The sequence below is a fragment of the Anser anser genome (genome assembly GCF_964211835.1).
Source record: "Anser anser genome assembly, chromosome: 5".
NCBI lineage: Eukaryota > Metazoa > Chordata > Aves > Anseriformes > Anatidae > Anser > Anser anser.
In genome coordinates this window covers 25,347,365-25,373,962 of record NC_139725.1, presented here as the reverse complement: position 1 = coordinate 25,373,962, position 26,598 = coordinate 25,347,365, and the positions used below count along the sequence as shown (strand labels likewise).

Below are 26,598 nucleotides of genomic sequence, written 5' to 3'. Positions count from 1 at the left end.
TATGGTTTTATTTAACATAAGTATTAAGCTTTTCTTTTTACCTTTGTCTTGCTGAACTGGGTTTATTTTGTGTTTTCTGGGTGTTTAATGTGTTCATCATTTGGCTAAGCAGGCTGTTAACACTTTCATTCTGAAGTTTTATGAAATTTCAGATATTTTCTCTTAAGCTGAGATTCAAACTCTGATTTTAGAGGCTATTAAGTTTCTAGTATTATGAAATCTGTCTTGAAGATGTTATATGTCATTTGGTTTTCAAGCAAAACATTTACATCTGATTGGAGCTTGGCAAACTCATTTTGGCTTCTTCTTACTTTATGGTGTCTAGCATCTGAAGTGTTCTTTCTGTTCATAAAATAGACACAGGCAGTGACAATCACTGTTCAGGATTCTCCAAACTCATTTTCTAATATTCCAGAATTCTACTTTGGAGACACTTTATCAAATAACAGAAAATAATTTTTGGCCCTACACTTGTGGATCTTGTACTTGACAAACTGTTTCTTCTCTATTATTCTGCCGTGCATTGCCCCACAGGAATCTCATGGGAGATGCATAGTTTTTCTTGAGAGGGCTAGATTATATCAGAATGAAACAACTCTGCTTGATTTTCAAATAATTGCAAGGTAAATTGCAAGACTGGAAATAGATGAAATCTGCATCTGAAATGATTGGATTCAATATTAGAACTCTTTCTAAAGTTCTTATGGAACTTCCTCCAGATTGTTCACCTTTACTAAAAAGCAGACTTGCAGATACACCGTAATCTTTAGCCAACATTTTGCAAAACAACTACTGGCATTCCTGCAGCAATAGTTGGTTACTTTTACTAGTATTGTTCTGTTTGCCAACTGACAATTCCATATTAGCTCATTTGGTAAATGTTCTTTGACCAGATATGAATCTTTATCTCCTCCTAAAGGCTAAATATTTCTGCATGTTTGGAATTAATTGCATCAGCTTCATTAATATGTTTCATGATCTTAAAGATCCTAGGGGCGTTTTAATCTGGTGTTTGAGGTAACTTTCTTGATCAACCCCCAAGCTTCATCCTGTAGCTGTGAACTGGAGTTGACTAGTTCACTAGGTTGACTTAAAGCTGTTTGACTGTGATTGTTGTTGCTTGACTTCTTTATGGATCACAGATTTTATGTTAGATAAATCCCGTAAAAAGTCAAGTAATGAACAGGAAAGGAACAGAATTCATCTAAAATTTACTAAAACCTTTTGTTGTCCCTAAAAGCATAATCATGACCTTCTGCTTAAGTGGATGGAACTTGTAGCCACAGGGAACTTTTCACACAGATTTTATTGAAAGATTGAAGCTAAAATGAAAGGCCAAATGAAAGTTTACAGCTATTTTGTAGGATGTGGACAAAAAAATTATTACTACTGTAGTAAGTTCAAACTGTTAGTGATTACAGAAAGACGATCATCTTGCTCAGTGTTCTGTCCATGGAGAGCTTGTTGAAAATTCATAAAATGCGGCATTAGTGACATTTCCAGGGTAGTACACAATCTGCTGTAGCAAAGAATTACCTGCAAGTAGAAATTCCACCATTCTGACTGTTTCTTATTAAGCATATTAATTGCATTATGAACTTCCACTTTTATTCCTGAACTATTTCCTTAATAGTTATGTGTTTACAGATGAAATCTTTTTAATAGCTGACACCATTACCACCTTGGTAGTCTACAATATACTTTTTTTTCTTTCCTATACATTCTTATTAAGCAAAAGGTTCTAAAATTCCCAGTTTTGTTTTTCCTCTTGTGCCTTCACATTGGTGTGTCTTGTTGGAATATAGTAAGCAGTGTTTTTAGTAAAATAAAGATATACCTAGCTATAGCATGTTTTTCTCTTTTTCTCTCTGGGTACCTAAGAAAGGAGTTTAGTATCATCACCTGTATTTCGTAGAAAAGGAGACAGAATAGAGGTAGTGACTTGTTCAGGTTTTCTCAGTAACTCTGTGACAGAAATTGAACTTTTCTCTCCTGAATTCTAGCCAATTTTTTTCTCCAGCCTACTCTCCTTCTGCACAGGAGTGCAGATTCCAGAATGATTAAAGACATAAAAAGGAGACGATGTAAACAGATGCAAATGAATATACACAGTTTATGAAATCCTGACTTCATCTAATTCAGTGGTAAAATGCCATTTGACTTTAGTGGAGTCAGGATTTTCTTCAGGTCGGATCATCTTTTAGAGAAAACAGTGCCTTTTTTACACTCGGGTCTTTCAATTTTATTCTTTTTAACTTTTTTTTCTGTATACAGTTTGTGTTGCCACAGGGTCTCTAATTAAACTTGGAACATAATTACATAATGTTCTGTCAGCTTCTATTTCTTAACCAGACCTTTGCACCTTTCTTTGAATTCCTTTTGCTCTGAAAAAAAAAAAAAAAGTATGTACTGATTGTTCTGAACAGCATTAAGCTTGTTTTTTATTACCATTATTCTGACATATCTAGATTTTTTGGGTTTGGTTCTTTTGTATTCTCATTATATAAGGTAGTATTTTATCTGCTGATAACAAACTTCACTGTTAATTGTAGTTCAGTGAAAAATTACTCTGTGTTGTGGCCACAGAGTAATAGGTAAAATGAGGAAAGATTAGTTATTGAAACTTGTATGTTTTGGACTTAAAACATGTGTTTTCTATTAAAAACTATTGATAGGCTTTTAAGGTTGGCATGGTTTTATAAGGCTTTAATTTTGCTAACCAAGTAGGAAACTTAGTGATAGTTTGTGAAATAGTAATTAAATGTTTAGATGAAAAATATGGTTTACTCCTGACAGTTAAGTTTGTGGTAGTGGCTCTGGCTATTCACCATCTCTGCTCTGATTTTATTTGTTTCATTTTCTTTATGATTAAACTGAGCTTTTTCCTCCTAAATAATAGTGTGATAGTAGGAGATGAGAGTTCATTGAGATGTAGAAGACAAGAAAGAGACTTGGTGGCAAAATGAAAAAAAAAAAAAAGTAGTCAGTGGGAAGGAATTGTTCTCAGTAACCAATGTTTTAGAAGAGACAGAGAAAAGCCACTTTGTTTTTCTTTTTTTCCCATTAATTTTTGTAGGGGATAGAACTGCTGTAAGTAGTAAAGTCAATATAGGGTAGTGTCATGCAATCCTAAAATAATCTCTTACGCAGTATATTGACACTGGTTTAAACACAGTCACTCAGGAGGACAAATGCTTTCTTGAATTAATTATTTTTTGAGGACTATATTCCTCCATTCTGTCTCTTCTGCTCATCACCTTCAGAAAATTCTGACTTGTATGTGATTTAACTAACATGGCTCCAAAAAGAATATGACTGGTTATTCCTCACAGGAGGTTCTAGTCTGGAGAGAAATAGTGAGCAGGATATGAAACAGGAGATGTTGATGAAAGTTTAGAAATTCCATTGAATGTGGCATAAAATTGAAAAGAAAAATTAAGAATAGGAAAATCTAATATATAATGTCCATTTTTAAGTAGTGTTAGTTTCCTGAGAAACTACCCTCTTGTTTGAAACTTAAGAAATTAAAAATATTAATGAACTGTCTGCACCAAGACACAGTACCCTTTCCAACATATCACCTCTAAAAATATGCTTCAGTAATATTAGAAATAGAACAGTAAACTCAAAACCAAATGATACAGAAATAAAACACATCTACTTGCCCTGCAAAGGTGAAATTACTATTGCTTTTTTATGAGTGGTGCCATGTACCAGACTGGACATATATTTCTTTTTCTTTTGACAACTTGGATTCAGTGGTTTGGTTTATTTTCTAACAATGTGTTTGCTATAGAAAATATTTCATTCTACTGAGCTGACATACTGTTGAGCAATAAAAAGGCTTGGTTTACAAAATATGCGTGAAGCACTGCACAAAGTGGTAGATTCTGACCTGGATAACTGGAACTTCAATTCCATATAAGTAAATGAACCTAGATATAAATAAAGGAATATACTCTAGCCTTAGTATGAGAGAATTAAGCCTTTCTTGTTAAAGTAGTTTTAGTGGCTGTGACAAAGATCAAAGACTAAAAATGAAGCATTTTTTGAGAATAATGCTTTAGAACAGACTTTGTAAACATTGCATATATAAGACTAATTTTGGAATTATATAGGCTGTGCTCTAAGAATTCATAGTAACACTAGCATAACCAGTGAAGCATTATCAAGAGTTAGTAATGTGATTGTATTGCATACAGTTAAGTCTTATTTCTTACTGTCAGAACTAATATTAAAGTCATATTCCCATTATCCTTCCCAGAACAGACATGTCAGATGTGGTGTAGCATAGACATGCCATACTGTATCTTTCTCTATCATCTTTTTCCTTTCCTTTCCTTTCCTTTCCTTTCCTTTCCTTTCCTTTCCTTTCCTTTCCTTTCCTTTCCTTTCCTTTCCTTTCCTTTCCTTTCCTTTCCTTTCCTTTCCTTTCCTTTCCTTTCCTTTCCTTTCCTTTCCTTTCCTTTCCTTTCCTTTCCTTTCCTTTCCTTTCCTTTCCTTTCCTTTCCTTTCCTTTCCTTTCCTTTCCTTTCTTTCCTTCCTTTCCTTTCCTTTCCTTTCCTTCCTTCCTTTCCTTTCCTTTCCTTTCCTTTCCTTTCCTTTCCTTTCCTTTCCTTTCCTTTCCTTTCCTTCCTTTCTCCTTTCCTTTCTTTCCTTTCTCCTTTCCTTTCTCTTCTCCTTTCCTTTCCTTTCTCCTTTCCTTTCCTTTCCTTTCCTTTCCTTCCTTTCCTTTCCTTTCCTTTCTTTCCTTTCCTTTCCTTTCCTTTCCTTTCCTTTCCTTTCCTTTCCTTTCCTTTCCTTTCCTTTCCTTTCCTTTCCTTTCCTTTCCTTTCCTTTCCTTTCCTTTCCTTTCCTTTCCTTTCCTTTCCTTTCCTTCCTTTCCTTTCCTTTCCTTTCCTTTCCTTTCCTTTTCCTTTCCTTTCCTTTCCTTTCCTTTCCTTTCCTTTCCTTTCCTTTCCTTTCCTTTCCTTTCCTTTCCTTTCCTTTCCTTTCTTTCCTTTCCTTTCCTTTCCTTTCCTTTCCTTTCCTTTCCTTTCCTTTCCTTTCCTTTCCTTTCCTTTCCTTTCCTTTCCTTTCCTTTCCTTTCCTTTCCTTTCCTTTCCTTTCCTTTCCTTTCCTTTCCTTTCCTTTCCTTTCCTTTCCTTTCCTTTCCTTTCCTTTCCTTTCCTTTCCTTTCCTTTCCTTTCCTTTCCTTTCCTTTCCTTTCCTTTCCTTTCCTTTCCTTTCCTTTCTTGATGATAAAGTGATACGAAAGCTTTTGGCATTGGGTCATTGATGTTAGATGAGGATAGCATATAAATTTCACAAGTACTCAAAGGAAAACTGAGAGCTACTCGATCTCAAAACAGTTTTTGATAAAGACAATTCTTGACATATAATAAATGCAAATTATTGAGAAGACAATTGTCAGTATATTGAGGCATTTTTTTGTTGCCTGACACTATTCTCTGTGTACATAAACAACTGATAATTTCTTTTTATGATGTTTATGATCATAACAAACTAGGAGTTAATATTGGACCTTTCTGTTATTATGTTTATCATGGTTATCCTTTGTCCAAAGTTATTGTGGATTTCCTTTAACAGCAGTAATTCCTTTCCTTGAATTATCTTGAGGCAGCATAGCTTTGGTTTGCTCTGCTCTGTCTGGCTGACTTTATATAGAAGACATTTGATTGATTCAAAGGTGACAGAAAACTGTCGAGATTGAAATACCTGTTTCTAATTGATGGTTATTTGGTCTTGAATGAAATGAGAAATAAAAACAAAGACTGCCAGCTGGCTGTTCCTAGAATCATAGAATATCTGAGTTGGAAGGGACCCACAAGGAACATCAAGTCCAACTCCTGGGTCTCCAAAGGACCACCCAAAAAAATCAAACCATATTTCTGAGAGCATTGTCCAAATGCTTCTTGAACACTGGCAGGCTCGGTGCTGTATCCACCTCCCTGGGGAGCCTGTTCCAGTGCCCCAACACCTTCTCAATGAAGAACATTTTCCTGATATCCAGCATGACCCTCCCCTGTCCCAGCTCCATGCCGTTCCCTCGGGTCCTGTCGCTGTCCCCAGAGAGCAGAGCTCAGCGCCTGCCCCTCCGCTCCCCTCGTGAGGGAGCTGCAGGCCGCCATGAGGCCTCCCCTCGGCCTGCTCTGCTCTGGGCTGAACAATACAAGTGACTTTAGCCGCTCCTCATACGTCTTCCCCTCTTGACCCTTTACCATCCTTGTTGCTTTCCTTTGGACACTCTTTAACAACTTTATATCTTTCTTATTCTGTGATGCCCAAAACTGCACACAGTATTCAATGTGAGGCCACACCAGCACAGAGCACAGCGGGACAATCCCTTCCCTCGACTAGCTAGCAATGCCATTCTTGATGCACCCCAGGCTACAGTTGGCCTTCCTGGCCGCCAAGCCACACTGCTGGCTCACATTCAGCTTGATGTTGAGCAGAACCCCCAGATCCCTCTCTGCAGGGCTGCTCTCCAGCATCTCATCCCCCAGTCTGTACGTATAAGCAGGGTTGCCCCATCCCAGGTGCAGAATCTGGTGCTTGCTCTTGTTAAACTTCATATTGTTGGTGATTGCCCAGCTCTCTAATTTGTCAAGATCTCTCTGCAAGGCATCACCACCCCCAACGGAGTCAACAGCGCCACCCAATTTGGTATCATCCGCAAACTTGTTCAAAAAATCTTCAAGTACTTCATCCAAATCGTTTATGAAAACATTGAAGAGGACTGGTCCTAAAATGGAGCCCTGGGGAACCCCACTATAGGGGCCTACATGAGGTTAATTTCTTTATATCCTACCGGTCAATATGGTCTCTTTTTATAGGTAATCATGGCTATGATGAGGAGCTGGTATAGTACCAGAAAACTTTCCCAATTGTCAGCGTTCTCTTGACTTAGAATGGAGTCAGAATTATTCCCTTTAATTCTCTTCCAAACTGTTTTGGCTTGTTGTTGGTGGTGGGTTTTTTTGTTTGTTTGTTTTTGTTTTTTGTTTTTGCAGTTCTTGTATCGATTAGTGTTTGTCTAAAACAGACTAACAAGTTCAGTATTAAAATCAGCACTATAGAGTCCGATGCCTATGGAAGACAGCATATGTTAAAGAGGAGAGCTCTCTGAACTGTGCTGATCATGGTAATCCAAACAAAACTATCCACAATCCAGTTTTAAATATGTAAACAGTGCTTTGTGAGGATTCTGTACCAGACAGCCTGTAAAGGTAGGGAGAGTTTCACTGAGGTACCACCTCTTAGTTTCAGAAATCAGATTAAGGTGTACTTGGTTGCCCTCAGTTAACAATTAGATTAGCTAGAGCAGTGTATTAGTCTTAGCTAAATCTGGCTCTCCAGGGCTAAAAGCATATTCATATAGCTTACCTAACAGTATGTATGTGATGTGCTTGGTACATAACAATTTTTTTATATGATGCATCCATTTGACTACCTCATTTACATACTGCCCACCAAGTGTCACCACTAAGACTACGACTGACGTGCATGTCCTTGGGCAGATTTAAATAGCTTCCTTTGTTTTAATTAAGCTGTCAAAGAAAAGCTTCTTTGTTTTCAACACTTAAAATTAAGCTTTGACAAAAGTCTAAATTTAGCCCTGCAGCAACGATAAATGTAAAGACCAATCACTTGTGTAAGGATTTTGAAACGCTCTCAGAGTTACAAAGATAGCCAGAAAAGCAGACTACAAAATAGCAGATCTGAGTAAGAAGCTTCCAGTTTGTATAGTTCCTTTTCTAATTATAGGTGCTTTAAGGCAGCTGATCTATTTCCTTTAAAACTTCTTTCAGGCTAGAAACACTGAATAGCAAACTTCTGTATTCCGCACGTTTTTTAAATTAAACTCTTTGTAGCAAGGGAAGTGACAAGGAAAAGTTTACTAGACAAACAGATGGCAGTATATCTCTAAATAAAGCATGCCTAAACCATTCTGTTATTACAAGTGTTACATTTTAGTTTTATTGTCCTTTCTGAACATTTATTATATTTTCACTTGAAACCAATGTTTTGAGACTGGAAAGCCATTCAGGAATAATTTGGAATAGGAAGGATTAGGTGATCGTTTAATGTGAAGGACTATGCAATGAAGTTGTCTGCAGTAATAACTCAATTAACTAGACATCCATTTAAATTCAGTGTTGCTATTATAACCAGGAACGATGCAGTTCACAGTTGCCGTGACACTTAGGGTAAGATTAATTTCTTCTAAGTGCCTAAAAGTTAACTGTTCTGTTTAACCTAATGGCTTACGTTCTTTGTGTTGGGAGACAGACACCTCTAAAGGACCCTTCATCCTACAGTGTATGCAATAGGATTAATAATCTTTTGAAACAGAGGGCTGTTTTTCTTTAGATGTCTAGGTTTTAAACTGTTAAATTTCATGCAAATAACTCCATCCTAAATTTAAAACAGTCTGTTCTTGGAGCAAATCAGTGTTTCTCAATTAGTACTTTCATGTTTTAAAAATTATAAGATTTATGACTAATATTGGTGAATCACTATAAATTCTTGTAAAGTGGGATCCTGAATGTATCAATTAAAAATAATTAAACATATTGTATAAATATATATAAAATAATTATTATGCCATTCATTTCAATGGACATACATTCTAGTAGTTCAGTGCTGCAACTTGAAACAAGAAACAGCCAAAAAAACAGCTGAAAAAAGAAAAAAAACAGCCAAATTAACTGTTGCATGTCTGACTCTTAGAGAAAAACTCATCTAGTAACTTCACTCTACATTTCAAACAGCCTCTTAGTGTTGTCTCTTCCATCTAGCTGCCACATTTCCAAACCACTCTCTGCCAGCTTGACAAAAAATGACATATATAAATAACAAATGCCCAGGTCCTGACTTTACTTTTTCTGTAGTATATGTAATTGCACCCTTTATTTTGTAAGGTAAAATAATGTATTTTACTAAGGAGCTGCAGAATTGAAGGCTTAAGAAATACACTAGGTCTTGAGTTTAGCATGCTTATACAATTGATTTGTAACTATTTAATTGAAAAAAAAAATCATTCTAATCACTTTTAGTGCTTGAGATATATTCAGCCTGTATATTCCTCATTATTCACACACAGAGGGATGTGTTCAATGATTAAGACCCAAAGGATTTAGTTGATAGAATAATCCGCATTTCAAATAAATAAATAAATAAATAAGCAGTGTGGTATTTAATGCTTTAAAATAAAAGTTATGATGCACACCAAAGAATAACACTGACTCACAGTTTTAAAAACAATATCGGCAACTTGTCTGTCCATTGACTGGTTCACTTGTATATCTGTAATGTACAGTCTTGATCTAATAATTGCTAATTATGCAGTTGTTTATCAGCTCATTTGAAACATCGTGAAATTCAGGCTAGCTCAGCAAATTGCTGTGCTTAAGGCATTTTTACATTCTAGGAAATTATAATATCCCCAGAAGGCGAAGAATTAATAATAAAAATCCTCTTTTGTAAAAGATTATCATTGCAGAGCAAATGGAGCAGATCTTCCCTATCTTAGTGCATTTAATATTCTCATTTTTTTTCTATGAAAGTTGGATGGAAAGACTATGTGGGGATCACTGTTTTATTAACTTGTTAAGAGACAAATTTACCGAACCAGTACAGCATATTGATTTCATTGTCTGCTATATGGAAAAGTGGCAATAGTAACGGATGACTTTTAGACATTTCCATATGGGAACTAGCTCATTCTTTAGATATTTTGTGATCTTGATTTATCTGGCTGGCATTGAGGAGGTAGTGATTAAAATTACAGAGATGTTTTCATGTACTGTGGAAAGCTTAGTTTTTCCTACCATCTAAAATTATTTCTTACTTACACATCCAACTTTATTGAGTCCTGGAATTGTGAGTGTAAAGGATTACAGAAGCAAAACCACAGATTGTATCATTCTGTTGGAATCAGTATTCTGACAGATAGATTTCAGGTTTAATAGGCAATAAATAGAAATTATAACACTACATGCAGCACATTTTTGATCTGTTATCAAACTTTATTCAAATGATCAAGCATGCAACCATCTCAGGAGTGGGGGAGCCTAATGTCTTTCGTGAAATCCATCATGTAATACAGATGGCTTGATTTAATTATATTTGTAGTTATAAACATACAAAGCTAAATATCTTACCTAAGATATGTAATAAGGAGGAGAAAGGTAGATGTCAAAATAAACTGAGTTATTGTCCTCCAGGCACTTTTATTGAAGGTTCTTGGGTACATAAACATACATTGTCTTCCAAGTTTTTTGTTTGTTTTGTTTTTGTTTTTTTTCTGTATATTTTAAGGAAACAAAAAAACAACCAAAAATTCTTACTCCTTAATGTAGGTGCTAATTCTGGTTTTATCACTGTTATTCATTTTGGCATTGTATTATTTGAGTATTGAGAAAAAAATACCTCGGGGAGCATGCAGGCATCTGTGATCTTTCACTCTACAAAGCGAGTGATCCATGTAGGTAGGGGCTGAAATCATAGCAACACAATTCAGAAACGAATTTTTATGTGTCTGCTCTTCTATCAGACTTTTGGACAAATAGCAAAGTTTATTTCTCAGCTGGATATGTTGATCTCTTAGAAGTCTCAAGCTGATTTCTACTAAGAAATCTTAACGATTTAGGCAAAGTAAACAGCCTTTGTATTAGTAGTATTAAGGCCATGCAGTTAAGTGATTTAGAGGAATTAATTATGTATTTTGTTTTCACCAACCCATTGGAAATATCTTCTGGAGATTTTTGTCAAGCCTGGCCTTAGAAATTGAAATATTTTACTTCTGTAAGATAAAAGCAATAAGACATCCCTCAATAAGGGATGCCTTCTTTTCTGTTGAAAGTCTGAGCACAGAAGTACAGCTCTCAACACAGCAAGATGTTTTCTGTGATGCATTTTGTGCAGAAATGGTTTACTGCACTAGATCACAAAGAATCTGTGCCACATCTAATTGTAGTTTTTATCCTCAGCTTCAAAAATATGAATAACCACTCTAGAAATAGGAATAAATGTATAATTTTCAAGTCAGTAAGATTTACTTCTGACATATTTTTTTCAATAGTTATTATTTTAATATATATTACCAGCAAAGGAGTTCTAGATGTAGCAGACTTTTATGTTCTTATGGATATACAGTGACCTACTTTGTAGATGTGGACAGAATCCCTGGTCTGTAAAAGTTTGTAAAGTGTGTCTGTAAACTGTGCAAAATATACTTTAAACAAGTCTCATTGGGGGATGCATTGAAATGGTGTCTTTTACATAAACTCAGATACACTGAGGCAGATGAAATTATTCCTCAGGAGATCTCAAAGCATTATACAAAGGCAGGTAAGTACTATTTCTATTCTAAGAATGTGAAAGTCTGAAATTCAGGGATTGATTTTATGAAGCATCAACAACTGCAGTTGCTCAGAAACACAGAAAACAGACACAAAGGTCCTGCCTGAGACCTAAGCAGATGTCTGCCTGCCTTTACACCACTAGCAGCCCTTGCAAAATTCAGTAAAGCACAGCTTGATACACATTGCTGGAGCCAAAAGAACCCAAGGACTTCCAGCGACTCAGTAGAGCTGGCACTGGCATCCTTTTCTCTGGGTACTTTATGCTCTGTCCTGGACTATCAGTACATTGTCTGAAATGTGAAATCATTGTTGTTTTTCTTATATCAACATTAAAATAACAGGTAAGAAGAACTAAATATGAAGAGGTAGTTCATTTGAGAAATTCTGACAAGATCTACTGTATGCAAGTGAGCCAGAAGCGCTTTATGACACGTTCAGTACTTCAGGACTGAATTACAGTTTTAGTAATCATCAGTTCCCCTTCTTCTCTGTCATTTTTTTGTTTAATATATTGCATGGAAGAGACTTATGGTACAAGTTTTATAAGCTTGCAATAAAAATATAACAACTGTTGTATTAAATTATTTAAGTTGTAAACCATTGTAAAAAGCAGAAAAAGTTATATCGACATGGAGCCAGAAAAATGATTATGATGGAGTATAAAATATATTGTGCTGATTACTACAGAATTTTTGCCCAGTTTAGCATATTGTAAATCTTCAGTTGGCCTTAAGAATGAAACTGTGAGTAGGTTTCTCTGAAGGATTGTAGCAAGTGGTTTAAGAAGAATCAAGGTAAAATCAGATTTATAATTTACAAACAAATCAGAGCAGGAATGTGACAGTAAATAGAAAATGCCTAAAAGTTCAAAGGATAGAATAAACGTCCAAGTTTCCTCTGAGAGAAAGCCAGAATTCTGGAGAAATAAACAACCAGGTTCATATTTTAAACAAGTATATTATGACTTTTTTCTTTTGTTCTATTGTTTACAGAAAAGAGAGGTACCAGTAACTTTAGATCTGACTATATTAGATCTAAAAGTGCTGCATTTGCCTAAATTAGTTGCTAAAACGCCAACTGAAACACTTATGGAGGACACAAATATATTTAGCATGAAGTTCTGACTATATATATATATATGACTATATGTATATATACTATATATATATAGTGTATATATATATATATATATAAAATAAGATCCAGTTAGTTTTCCTTTCTTCTGCCTCCTTGCTCTTGGTAAGTCAGAAATGAAACCTGTTAGATATTCATAATAATAAAAAGCCTTTAGTATCTTCACATTTCACCTTCTTGGCTTACCAGATTCTTTAGGGCTTTAATGATCCTAGGGGCTCTTGTGGCAGGTTGTAGGTGTTTGATTTGCCCCCCAAGGTAATCTGGCAAAATTTCAGCTAGGTTGAGCATGCCTTGTTGCCTTCCTTTCTACCCACGTATGCTTACTTACTGCAAAAGAAAAATAAAATGTGCCTGATACTAATGGATCTTTCTGGCAATGGTGTAACACAGTCTGCTAATGTAATGTAGAAAATACCAATAAGACCACTACAGTGATGATATTCCAGGAGAATACCGGCGCTCTCTGAATGGGTTTTAATGGCTTTCTATAGCCTGTCCTTCTCACGACCGTGTTCTGTTATGCAGAAGGTATGATGTCCCCTGACAAGTTAAGGCCCATGGCATAAAGTATCAGTGTTGACCAAGGAGAGGGCTGCGTGGGCATCTTTGCTATACTTAAAAACTGACATCTCTTCTTGAACAATTTATTTCCCTCTAGCAGTACAGCAGCATTGTTAAAACCAAATCTCATACCACAGATCACATCTTTAAAAGAGAAGCAAGCACAAGGATAAATCAAAAGCATGTTTCCCTGTGCCTTATAGGCTAGCCTTCTTTCTGTGGGAAAGATAAAGGTCACCTTTCCATCACTCGCACTTCATGTTTCCTAAGCGTGGTTAAAGCATCACATCCATTTTCCTTCTGAGCATTTCCAGTTTCATTAACCCAGTGTCTCTTCGAGCTAACATGGTTTTTGGTGGAGTTGTGGCTTACAGCTCCAGAACTAGAAATTCCTTTCAAAGGAGCCAGTGTGCAAACAGGGGACCTATTCAGCGCTGCCGATGGGCTTTTCATCTGTGGGTGCTAGCCCACCTGCTGGAACTAGGAGCCCCTGAGCTGCAGGGCAGATCTGAACAGCTTTTCCATTCCCTGTGAGACTATGCTGTGTACTTTACCTCTTGTCCATGTGTCTATAAATGAAAAAATTTTTAAGAGTTACATGAGGCAGTGCAATTTGTGTAATTCCAAAAGCCCTTCCCTAAAAGTGTCTTTAAAAACAGGTGTTTACACGCATGTATTTTGGTGATTAAATATTCTTTGTTTCTTATTATATATTTACATAATAATTTCACTGTAGCCTTTTGTGATAAATTGTATAAAATACATAATAATGTTTATCAAGCATTCATAAGACAGTCAGGTGTGTAGTCCCTTGACATCTATGATAGGCTATTCTGGCATCAAGCCCACAAGTAAGTTTCAGACACCCTGTTATAAACCCCTGCGGTTACTGTTAGTGGAAGAACGGCAAAGGTCCCTGAACAGTGAAGTTGTTCAACACCAGAGCAGGTGGGACACATGCAGGCAGCAGAGCTTTACTGGGGTGCCGTTTTAGCTTACAGAGATCCAGAAGCAGTGCCAGCTGAAGAATGATTCGGTTCTTGGCCATTGTTTTATTGCTGTTAGTAAGCGTTAGTAGCTGTGGTGTGCTCTCTAGAGGAAGAAAGGAAGTGTGGTGGGTCAGAGTTTGGTGTCATTTTTTTTCTCCAAAAATTACATTAACAAATCATGTGTAATTTTGACACATTTTTCCTACCTGCCAAATTCCTACCTGCCACACTTTCCTTTTTAAGCTCTGTATTTTTTGTGGTGGTGCTAAACTCTTCATGGTAGACCTTTTCTGTTATTTAGTGTTTACCCAGTGCCAGATAAAATGACGCATAAGTCTTGTGGAAGGCTTTTATAAATTATGCTGTTAACAATTTCAAGTTAGAGCAGAAATTACTTGCAGCTCACATCATTACATGGCCAAATTTCAAACCTTTTTCTTTCGTGTTGCAGTCGGTTGACACAGCTGAATGACTCTCCCAGTCTCCTGTTCCCAAATCTGTAACAAACCACCAGCTCATATTACACAGGAAGCACTAGCAGTGAGATTTATTTGTCATCTTTGGAGGCCATGAAGAGGAACAAAAGACTTTCATCTCTCTCATTTTCTTCCTTGACTGTAGGGAATAAGAGGGTACTGATATCTTGGGTCTCTGCCACGTGGGATAAAAATCCAATTAATGTAAATCTGCCAGATCGAAGGGAAGTAGCTGTGTGGCTATCAGGAGCCTGCGAACTGCTGGATGGGCCAACAGCAACCTCCAGCAGCAGAATTTCCTGGCTGGAACGGCAGCTGGATTTTATTCCTAATCTAAATATTACTCTACCCTTCTTTTTAGCTTGCTCCAGCCAATTTCATGGAAGTTGTCAGATGCAGCAATAATGAATTTTCAGTCATTTCTAGACCCACTCTAGGATTAAATCAGTGACCTCAGGATGAAAGGCGGTGAATGCCATGACCACTCTTTGTTACCTTTTCCAGGCAGCTTTGATTAAACTGTGCTGTGAAGCCAGACCTGGATCAATATGAATGATCTTCATCGACCTAATAATGTATTTAACATGTTCAGTGCTCTTTTATCTAGTTTTGTTGCAATAACTTGTTTACATTAGTGCAGCAGATTGATTTAAAGTTTCAGAGCTCTTTCCAACAGTAAACATCTAGAAATAACCTCATTAGTTTGCACGTGATATAATATATAAATATGTGATCTACTGTGCAAGCTCCTCAGCAGGTGTAAATTAGCATGGCTACAATTTACAAGAGTTGAGAATCTGTCCTCAAAACTGAAAATGCTTATTCCATCAGTGGTATTTTAAATGATCACGGCATAATTTGACATAAAGCAAGGACCATGTTATCTTCTCTGTGCCCAATCTAAAGACGTTTACCACAATCCTTTTTAGAAATCTTTTCTACCATATCTCCCACCAGCAGATGTATGTCCAGTCATTAAATAATAATCTTTTTATGGTCAGGCATTTTAGATGTACCATGTCCAATCAGCTATTTCTTAAACCCGTTGTTTTTTTAGGAACTATTTAGCAGACTTGAATAAACGAACAAATGTGGAAGCTGTACCAAACATATCATTTGGTGATGTCAAAGCACTTAACAAACATTGTTACAACTGAGTCCATGTGTAACCACTGAAGGACATATTTGCTTCAGTATGTCTCATGACAGCTTCTTAAAAAATATACTTAAGTGAATTTAACACTTGTGAAAGGTGCCAGATTGACAGGCCCTGGAGATAAAAGTTCTTGAATTACCAGCAGGCACAGCCGAGCTTCCCACACACACTGCCCCACCAGTGTTCCCAGCCTTACCTAGAGGGCATAACTACCAACTGTCCTACAGCTTGGGAATCTGTGCCATCCAGTGCTCTTGGACTGCAGGGCAGAAGTCAGGAGCTGTAATGTGACCAAGAGGTGAAAAAGCAAGTTTCATAATTACTGCACAGGTGCTGTTGCAGTTGATCATTTTCACACCAAGATTTCAATTAATCTGAAAAAAAAAAAAAAAAAAGTGCACATTCCTCTGTTTTTGCATACAAAAAAATGTGTACATGAGCCTCCAGTGATTCCTGCAGTTTTATCTGTCCACATAGGCACATTCAGTTTACTATATGAGCAAACAAGTGCTTACACATACTGTGAAGTGCGTTCTCAGATGCTACTTGAAAAATGGGTCCTTACTGTTTTATATGTTTGTAATAATGTCTCCACTCATAACTCATCTCCACTTGGTGTCATTATAGCCCATCCTCCCCAGAGATTTTGAACACAGCTGGCATACAAGTTCAATAACCATCCACCCCTTAAAGAGATCGGGTTGTTTCAGGGTTGAAAGATAGCACACAGAGAAAACAGGCTTGTGATCTTTGCACTCTGTCATGGTTTTAGAAAAAGCGCAAGTTCTTCCCCCGGTGATTGTACTCGGAAAGTTCAGTCCTCCGTTCTCTTTGAAATTATATTTAGACCTCACTGTGAGTACTGGAAGGGCATATTTAAGTGTTTCTTTATTTAGCGCAGAAGGTTAATGACATTTTAAACAAAAGTGCACATTTATAACCTTGTGTAGGCTGATTCTCAACCTGTATATAGGACAGTGCTTAGAGCAGACTGCTGGAAAACACAAAGCAATGAGTTTTCATGCTCTGCTATTTTCTGAACTATAGCCGGCAGCTTGAAAGAATTATTATGGTAGCTAAATCTTAATTCTTTCTGCTGAGAAATAGCCATAACTAATGCGCAGAAGGGCTCAGCAACATTTGTTTATCTTTAGGAGAGTCACATTTCTTTCTGTGTCTTGCCACCGATGTGCGTGATAACATATCTAATTTGATTGGTACCGTGTACTTTGGAAGGTAACGTCTGTATATCCGAAGAGAGTTATGTGGCACATCATTATCTTAGGGGAGGCATTTGAGATTGTAATTACAATTTTTATAAATATCGGTATAAAAACGCATTTGGTAATTCTGGATGCCTGATTTGCTTACATCCTTAGCTTGCATGGTGCATCTGTCACACTGTGCAGCTTCAGAAAGAGTTCATACCAGCCTTCAAACTAAGCTGAAGTTTAAGTTTAGAATACGGGAGGAAGTTCAGGAGACAGTGTGTCCTTGGGAGAGGGCTGTTTAGGATGGTAGTATTCATGAGCTCAGCTTAAGTATTTTACCTCGTACAACTTCAGTTCTTCTCCGTTACAGGCTGTCTGCTAGAAAACAGCGATGGATCATTTTAGGTCATTTTCTCTAATTCTTCACAGGTTTATTCTCTTTAGTATGTGGTTTCATGTTTTGTCTAGTCTAGTTTCAAATATCCAGTGTAGCTGAGTATCCTTCTCTGCAGGTTTTGTACCAGATTTTGGTTTAGGCTGCACTTTTTGTCTGTTTATTTTTGCATAGTAACTCAATGGCATTTTAATTGAATGTATTTAATTGCTTAGTTCCTTGTTTTAATCATATCATGTTATAAACTCACCTCAACCTGCTAACTAGTATGCCCAACTACTTTTCTAAGATTTCTGAGCTAGTAGCTGGCCTTTTGCTTAACGTGACAGCAGCAGAAAAGCAAAAGGATTGTCTGAGAGAAGGGAGGGGAATAGCAGGGACCTTCTCTTACAGAATGGCAATACTCTGCTTACAGAAGAATACACGGGAAATAGGAAGGGAAATAGATGTTTCCCTGTTTTTCCTAAGATGTATGGTGTACTTGGGCACCACTGATGACAAAGTTTATCTACTCCATATTGCTCTGAGGATGTGTCTCAGTTCATTAGTTTGAAAACTCTTTTTAGATGTGAAGTATTGTTTTTAATTTTGTTTAGGAAGGGACAGAAAATAGAATTCCATATTAGGGAAGGAGAGGACAGAGATTTGTTCTGGCTGAGTTAAACAAAAGCCTTCAGAAGAATAGAAAGGGGTTGGTTCATTCCCATCTTCATGTAATTTGAATTACAGGGTTTAGTAAGTGAAAAGGATCATAAGCTAAACCCTGCAGAGTCCAGAAAGCACTAATTAACACCCACAGTGAGTAACTTTTCTGAAATCGGTCTTTAATCAAACTTTGCCTTGAAAACAAAACAAGGTATCGTGGCAGCTTGATAAAAGAGATGCATTGCCAAGGCTGACAGGCCCACAATCAAACTAGCACTAAAAATAACTCTTTTTGTCTACTAATTTTCTTTCAGATGCTAAAAAATGCATTAGCTACAGTCTGAAAAAACTTCCTCAATTACTCAGCCAAATGACTCAGCTCTAGAAAAGTAAGGTTCCTGTAAATGCTAACACCCTCCCTGATGACGAGTGAGCCCCCTTACCTTCCCACACGCTCCCAACTAATCCAAGAGGAACAGCAGGGAGGCTGGTGGGATGGGGAAGGGAACAGGCAGCTGTTGGGTTCCTCTGGAGCTGGTGGTGTGAGGCTGGCCATCCCTCTCCACTTTGCACTAGCGGTGCAGAGTGCCGGCACCTTCACTGACTCGCTGGTTTGGACTAGGAAAAGCCAATTGCTCACCTTTCTCCTATCTGCCATTAACAGTAAGGTCCATGACTGCTGCCTCACATACTTGCAACTCTTCCTCACTGATTCTGAGAGCGGGACTTCCCAGTGAGGCACTCAGGGAAACAGCTCGTTTTCCTCCTCCTCTTCCTCTGCCCAGCTCGGGAGGCTGCTCAGACTCCTGCAGGCACCCATCTAAGCCTACACCAGTCTGTTTTCACCTGTGCCTGGGAAAAGACATGCTGGAACTGTTTTTTTGGTTTTTGTTTTTTGTTTTTTAATCAGGCTTGGGATAGATTCCAAGGGAATAAGAAATCCACTGCACAAACAGTGCTAGCAGTAAAATATGAAATGGTGGTCTTCCTTTTATAGCATATTTTGGTCTGAGATGAATGGGCTGCTGTGTGAACTGTTACGCTGCTTTCTAATACCTGTGCCTACAACTTACAGAATTTTATGACCAAAAAGGCACTGTCTGGGTGCTAATAAACATAGCCTTCACAGACAAGATTGCCATCCGAAATGGTTCTTTGGTATTAGGGACAAGCTGAAAGAGGAGGGCTAACATTTTATTTAGTGCTTCAAGTCCAGGCTGTATTTTCATCTGTTATGTGATTACTTAGAAAAGGCGCTTTAATTTTTACAACTAAAACGAGTTTCGTGAGAGAAGCAAGAAGCCCTTCAGCATAGATGGGTCCATAAAAGCAGGACAAATCCTTGAATTTACATTTTTATGAAAGATTTTTTTTTTGTGAATACCAACTGTGCAGACCTGAGTGGCTGTTTTGGCATCTGGCAAGGCATGCATTTTTAGAGACCTGAGTTCCAAATGCAGTCCTGCAACTGCTTCTGTAATTTCACTTTTATTTCTTTTGGGGTATGTATACTTTACAAATACACCTGAAACAGTGCATTTGTTTTTCTTAAATGTCCCAATTGTGAAAGTTACTTAAAAATAATAACAATAATGCTATTATGCATTTACCATGCAACACAAAAGCTCATTCATCAAATGTTGATTTTGAAATAAAAGAGAAGTCTAGACACGGCATAAGAAAACTTTCCAAAATAAAATAGATTTTGAAAGTTATGTAGCAGTGAACACAAATTCTCTTAGCTTGCTTGTCATAGTTTCAAATGGCTTGGGTAATCACTGGTTTAAATCAGCTTCACAGCCTCACCCACATTCAGACTGGTCATTTGTGCTGTGTGTCATGGCAACAGACTTCCCCTGCAATCCAAAGCATCTGTTTAACTCTTATTTGGAAAAATGTCCCAGGCCAGAGTGATAAAAGTGCATCGCCAGTATTGCATGAAGGAGTTTATGTTGTCTCTAAAGCTGCTCCTGATCTGGTATGCCAAAAGGTGCTACAGAACTCCCCTATTTACAAGCGCTTAACAAAACTCAATTATACCCTGATCGTCACTACAAGTGTGGAAACCATTGTTATCCTGATAGTATAAATAAGTAGGCAAAGACAGACTGTAACTCACTTAAAACCAGAAGGACCAAGGGAAATTAGAGTAACAGCCAGGATAAATAATCAGGAGTGGTTGGCTTCCAAAGCAAGTTCCATTTCCATCCTCCTAAGTTTAATTATTGTTAATTACCCTTTTTATGTTTGTACCTTTTTTTGTTGTTGTTCATTGGGAAAAAATATATATTTCAAATTATGTGATTTTGGAAGACATTTATAAAAGCATAGAGTAACATATCTTTGGTCAGTTTTTCCTGGAACTGATAAGCTCTTAGTACATTTGAAGATCAAGCTGATGAGCTTAGTTATCAAAGTGGTAACACAATTATTTACAAAATGTTGCCTCAGTTTTTGCTGTGGGCAGAGCAGTTTTGAAAATGTAGTCCATTAACAGGGAACCGACCAACATGACCAACATAAAACAATGTCATCAAGAGTACTAAAGGAAACTGTAAGGTACCATATGGGGGGGAAAAAAAAAAAAAAAAAGCACAAAAAACTATTTTACAAAGCAATTCATTTTTACATTCCAACAGTGAATTTTGTTGACTAGACTAGGTCTTAGTTTTGGACAAGGAAAATCAAGCAAGCCGACCGCACTGGTTTTGTTTTAAAATCTTACATTCAGCTACAACATTTTATATTAAGTAAAAATGTGGGGAAAATCCTGAACTGATTTCTGTAGCATATAAGCCTTATGAACAGTAAAAACAGATTTTTTTAAAAAGTAAATTTTCTTCCATTGCTGTTGTAACCAGCGAGGCGGTCAGCTGGATGCGTAAGAAAGGGAAGGGGGTCTCCAGTTCCTTGTGTTTCACCTTTTCATTGCTCTGCCTGACCATTTAAGGCAGAGGCTTGTTCTAGACAGCTTGAATTAAACTATGCTGTGAAACTGTATATAGATCAATGGAAATGATCCACAACAAGAGGCTAATCATGTGTTTAACAGCGTTCAGTCGAGTTCAATCACCTTCTTCCATTTCTGTGGCTTTACATTCGTGTGGCAAAGCCTTGGATGTGTATATGTATTTTTTAATCCATCTCATTAGTGACCATATGCTTTGGCTTCAAGGGAGACAAGAACTGTCTGCAATCTGCCAGGGATTTAGGGACATCAATAATTTGTGAACAGTCATGTTGGTACTGGTCGAAGGGTTAAGTGTTCTGCACACCAAGGGCACATCTTTTGGGACCGGAACTCTTAGTCAACTGCTAGGAACCTGATCCCCTGTGACGCATCTTTTCAGAGTACATGCTGCATGTCAGGTCTGCACAGCTGAAGCAATGGAGCTTTATTAGCTCAGGGATTTAAAAACCTGCTCTAAGTGATGTAACAATATCTTTCGGCTAAAAAGTGAAAGAAAGATAGTAGTTATAATATGAAAGTGATTTTTTATGTGCTGGGCTAAATGTAATCTTATTATTCCTCACCTGCAAATATCCCATGAAACAAGAGTGTCAGCAGTAATAGGGACCTGGTTCTGGAAACACGTAAGTGGATTCTGTGGCCTCACCTCATACTGGCCCAAATCACACAATGATAGCATAAGATGTAAAAACAGTCATTTGCAATGACCCTGTAGAGGCTCTCAGGACATTGTTTTATCTACTTAGTCTGAAGAGCACCTTCAAAAACAATAGCTTATGATGCTATATGCTATCTTATTTGTAAGCGTTGCAAAGTCAGTGTGAGATCATCAGAGAGTTGATCTCAGTATGCTGTCCTTACAGAGGAATGGCTGAAACAGATAGCAATGCCAGAATTTTTAGTGAAAGAGGGAAAAAGTTTGAATTATTTTTGTTCAGTTTGGGTTTTGGTTATGTCCGTATCCCTCAGCTGTGCCAATGGAAAGATGTGTAGTGGTGCAGAAGGAAACTTGGCATGGAGCCTGTGCCATTAACGTGCTATTCAGTTGCAGGTAGGGGGCGTCCATCCTACAGGGTGAGGATCACCTGCTTTAGGAAAATGTCATGGAGTAATTGAAAAGAATGGTGGTGTCACAAAAGATGAAAACATGCATAATATGTGCCACATGTTTGCTGCTTGCTAATCAGCTGCTTTTGTTTATACTTCAGTAAATATTCTGTATCATGGCAGGTTAAGTAACTTTAAGACTGGTATCAGCCTTATATAGCTCCTGTTAAAGCTCGAGTAAACACACTCACTATAACCCTCTGTCGCTTACATATATTCACTTCTAAGGTCAACTTCTACAAGTTTGGCCTGCAACTAATGAAATATTTCCCTAAGTCACATAAAGCAAAGAAATTTTTGAAGTCTAAGATGTCTTTGAACAAGGAGTTGCACACATCAGAAAACACTCATACTGTTGATTGAGGTTCTTATTTACCTAAAATCATAGTATGCAGGAGTGAAAAAAAAAAAGATTGTGTCATATCATTAAAAATATACAATTAGTATTGGAAGATTTATTTATATTTATTATTTATACCAGGTAAAATGTATAGCTGTCAAATTTTGCATTGTGTCAGCTATCATTACATAGCCTGACACAGGTTTACTAATTGTGCACTGTCTTTTGTGGGGACCTGAGACTATAATTTTACTTTTTTTGCAAGACCCTATATCCTCTTTTCAGGGGAAATTTGCATGAGCAGACATTTACTTACAATTTTCAAACGTATAAAAATAGTTATATGTTCAGGCTTTGCTGTGGCAATTTACACTTGCAATAGACAAGCTGGAAAAGTGTCTCTTTCTGACTGTTAAGCAAGTCCACAAGGTCATGTTCAAATGTAAATATTTATGGCTATTTTGGCTGTCCCAAAAAGCAAAAGAATGGAGTTAAATTTCCAGATAGCCTCACTTTCAAATTATCCCTTTGAAAATAACCTGTTTTTTTATGGTAGCTTTTAGCCCTGCTTCATAACTTTTAAACCTGTAAAAAGTTTAAAGACTAAAATTACATTTTCACGATATTAACTGAAGAAAAAGAGGAAATGCAGTTTTAATAGGGTGCAGTCGGTGATTTTTGAGGTGAATTTCATTTACCCACTTCCACTGAATGCCTTCTGATCCAGCATAGCTATAAAGCTTACTGAGGACTAAGTTTCGAATGAGACCATTAGCTGCTGCCTAATTAGCAAGGCACTGCTGAATATCTGAGATACAGGGACTGAGTCACTTTTTACACTGAACATGAAGTCCTCTGGCCTTTGAGATGACTGCTGATCTTTGGCTCACCCCATCTGTTTTCACCTCTAACGTCAGTGACATTAATACAAAAAAGACAGTAGAATTTCAGAAGGCTGCTTTTGTCTTTGCAGTATTTCACGTGTGGTGTTGCCACTATTACCTTAATTTATTATACTGCTGCCAGGTAACAAGTGAGAACAGTTTTGGCTTCGGCGAATACAATGGCAAAATTCCTGTTTTATCTTACATGAGGTAACACTTCGACTGAACTGCCTATTCACAGTTTCACAGGCAGTGACGCCAAAAAAAAAAAAAACACCCTTTGACAGTCTTCAAGTTCTGCCCTCTTTACACCCTCTCTAGCCAAGAATGCTTAGTGTTGTAAAGAATTGCTGTAATCACAGAAGCTACAGACAGAAATAACTTAACAAAACCAAAAACCATGCAGACCATACCTTACCATTAGGAAACTGCCTTTTGCAGAGTTGTTTGGCAGGTTTTCTGCACTCTTCTCTAAAAGCTCCGTGTACCTGGATTCCTAGCGTGTCCTTCGGGGCGGCAGCATCACCAGAAATGTCTTAATGTAGTTTTAATTTTCCATTTTTTACTTTTCTTCCATTATTCTCCTAATTACATTGTCTCCATTATCAATTCTGTTCCCCTAATGGACTTGGAATTTAGTGATTTCTGTCACAGAACAGTCCCGGCCAAGCTCTTTGTAGCTGCATCCTGTATGTTTCATACTTTGAACCTCTCTGTCGTTCTAGAGCTGCTGCCATGTATGTTGCCATCCCTGGACTTCTTCATCATATCGGCAACATGGCATGCTTGCATCAATTTCAAATAGAAATTGAGTTCATAATGGTTTTAAAAATGGCCCATTTTAAATTCTAGTAGACTGCTGCAGCAGGGTGGGACCTGAGGGCAGAAATTCACATACACACAGCTATGCACCTATCATCCCAATACCACTATTTACAAACCACTTAATTTCAGCTGGCCTTTAGTTATTTTTCCTGCCTGCACCTAGTGTCAGCTTGCTGTGTCTGTCATCAGCGGACCACTCCTTCAAAGCTGGTCAAAGTGCTTTTAACAGTTTTGCAGAAATATGGCCTTAGGTAAAGCTGATCTTGAATTAGTTGACAGGCAGGTGGGAGATGGTGATTCTTCCTTCTGTATACCCTGAAAACTCAGAGTTGCATTTCACTTTTGTTAGTTGCTACTCTGTGATATAGTTTTCAAAAACATACTCAGAAATCACTTTTAAGAAATGACACACAATAGAAAGTAAGACAAAAAGAATTCATGAATTGTTTTCTTTCTGTTTTAGGACTGCAAGAAAACCTTGAAAAATACTTGGGCAAGAAGACCCCAGCTCTGATTTTAGTCCCTGTGATGGCTTTACCTGGCAAGGAAGTTATTCATGCAACGTGCTGGCTAAGCTAGCAGTCTAAAAGAGATGAGCTGATACCAAAACACACATTCATCCAGGAAAGAACAAAGAAAAGAATTGATCACAACTATGTTGGATACTTTCATTAAGCAATATTGTTTGATTTAAGCAAAGTCATATTTAGCTTGTTAATAATGCCTTATGCTATGTGACAGAGTCAGCTTTGTATGAACAATAAAGGTTTCTTTTCAAAATATTGTGCTTTTTTCTGGCTTATTTTTAGATACATTCTGGTAATTAGCAGGTGGCTCCTGGGAAATGACAGTTGCTCTGATCACTTCAGTTCTTTTGTTTGATATATTTAGGCCTGGTTACAATGAACTGATTACAACATCAGATCTTTTGGATGGAGGTAAAATCAGAACCTTAATGCCAGTATTTTTTCAAAGACTTTGTTTCCTTTCAGTTTTATGTTGAATTTTCTGACTCCAGGCCAACTCACAAAGACACTATTTGTGGCTGGATTTTAACCCTTTTCTAGCACTGGGCAAGTATTATTCACAGGGGCATTCAGGATGCATGTTTTATCCAAGTGAATGATGGAGGTGATGGTTAGACTGCTGGGTTTGCCATCCTGCTTTCTGAGGTGATAGGGAGTACCCTCATGCTTTATATCTGGTAGACAGCTCATAATAAAGAGCTACCAGTATTCCCCAGGGCTTCAGTCTTCTCCGGAAAATCAACAGGAGTTTTACTACTGCTTTCATTAAAGCAGGTTCAGACACATAGGTGAAGCTTCTATTGATTTCATTGCAACTGATATTTTACTCATGATATAGGATCAGTATAGGAGAGAAAGCTTTTTGGACTTAGCTCGAGGCAGTAAGACACTGCAGTGAAATCTTACTTTCAGTCAAAGGCTGTAAAATTAAACCTTCAAGAAAGAAACTTTTGCCAATGCTCTACCTCTATATATTCTCCTTGCTTCTTTTCCCGTGTGAGCACTGGAGCTATGTGACCAGTGCTACAGTTGCCATTCTTTTGTGCCAGCATCTCTCTGAGATGACTCCACAAAAACCAACTGAATGGCAGTAGGTTTACCTTGGGGTGCCTAAGGTGGATGTAGGGCTACAGATTCATCTTCTTCCTCACTGCCAGAGGGGCACTGGGCTGCTGATACAAAACCAGTGACTGAAGATAAGAGGCTGTTCCTCTGTTTGGTGCAATATCCTGGCATGTCCAGTACATTGTGCTGGTTATTACCTGAAAATAGACTGTTACATGCCATTTTTCATTACTTTTACATCTAGAAATATAGCAGAGCTGCTATCCTCCTCAGTAAGAATTATTTTTGTCACAGTTATTCAAATATTTTTAGAAGGGAGAAGGCAAAAAGCTTTTTATATACCAGTGTATAAATACATGGATGTATTAAATTAAATTTCATAACAAGAAAGGGAAGAATCTGTTAATAATGCACCAGTTTATTAGCATTCAGCGTCACTTTAAGTTATACTTTAACATATTTGATCCTTATTCTTTCCCAAAGTCAGAAAGGAGCTTGTTAATACCTGGATGTACCTGTTCTGTTTGAATTCTACTCTTTTAGAAGGCTAAATCATTTTCTTAGTTCTCCTTGGAAATACTGGTTTTTTTTTGTTTCTTTCAGTGCAGTGTCCACGGCCCAGAGACACAAGCTGGACTAAAATGGGAGACAGTACTTGCAGAGAGATGAGGACAAAGCTCCATTTTTCATAGACAGAGATGGAAGCCAAATAGATGGAATGAATTTGCCTATGTCTCCTGCAATAGTCATGTTTTCATAGTTTAGAAAAGACACCCAGACATGTCGGTCTTAGCTTTTGTACTATATTGCATGTTGTAAGGTGGCAGAATATTTGCTCTTAAACAAACTAGCTTTTCCTGCAAGTTTTCTACAAGATTCATGACTCAGATGAGCCTTCTTTTTCCTAGCATTGAGAAATGGTAACAGAATGGATTGGGTTG

General features: G+C 37.4%; 1 protein-coding gene across 4 annotated transcripts in view; it reads left to right on the top strand.

Moving 5' to 3' along the window:
- Nucleotides 1-24,845, top strand: part of DPH6 (diphthamine biosynthesis 6) — a 196,226-nt gene extending 171,381 nt beyond the window's left edge. For all 4 annotated transcript variants that reach the window (XM_083839668.1, XM_083839671.1, XM_083839669.1 and 1 more), the window contains exon 15: nt 24,529-24,845. In XM_083839668.1, the coding sequence (XP_083695794.1) occupies nt 24,529-24,644 (116 nt within the window). In that variant the 3' untranslated portion in view covers nt 24,645-24,845. The remainder of the gene's footprint in view (nt 1-24,528) is intronic.
- The last annotated feature ends 1,753 nt before the right edge of the window (nt 24,846-26,598 follow it).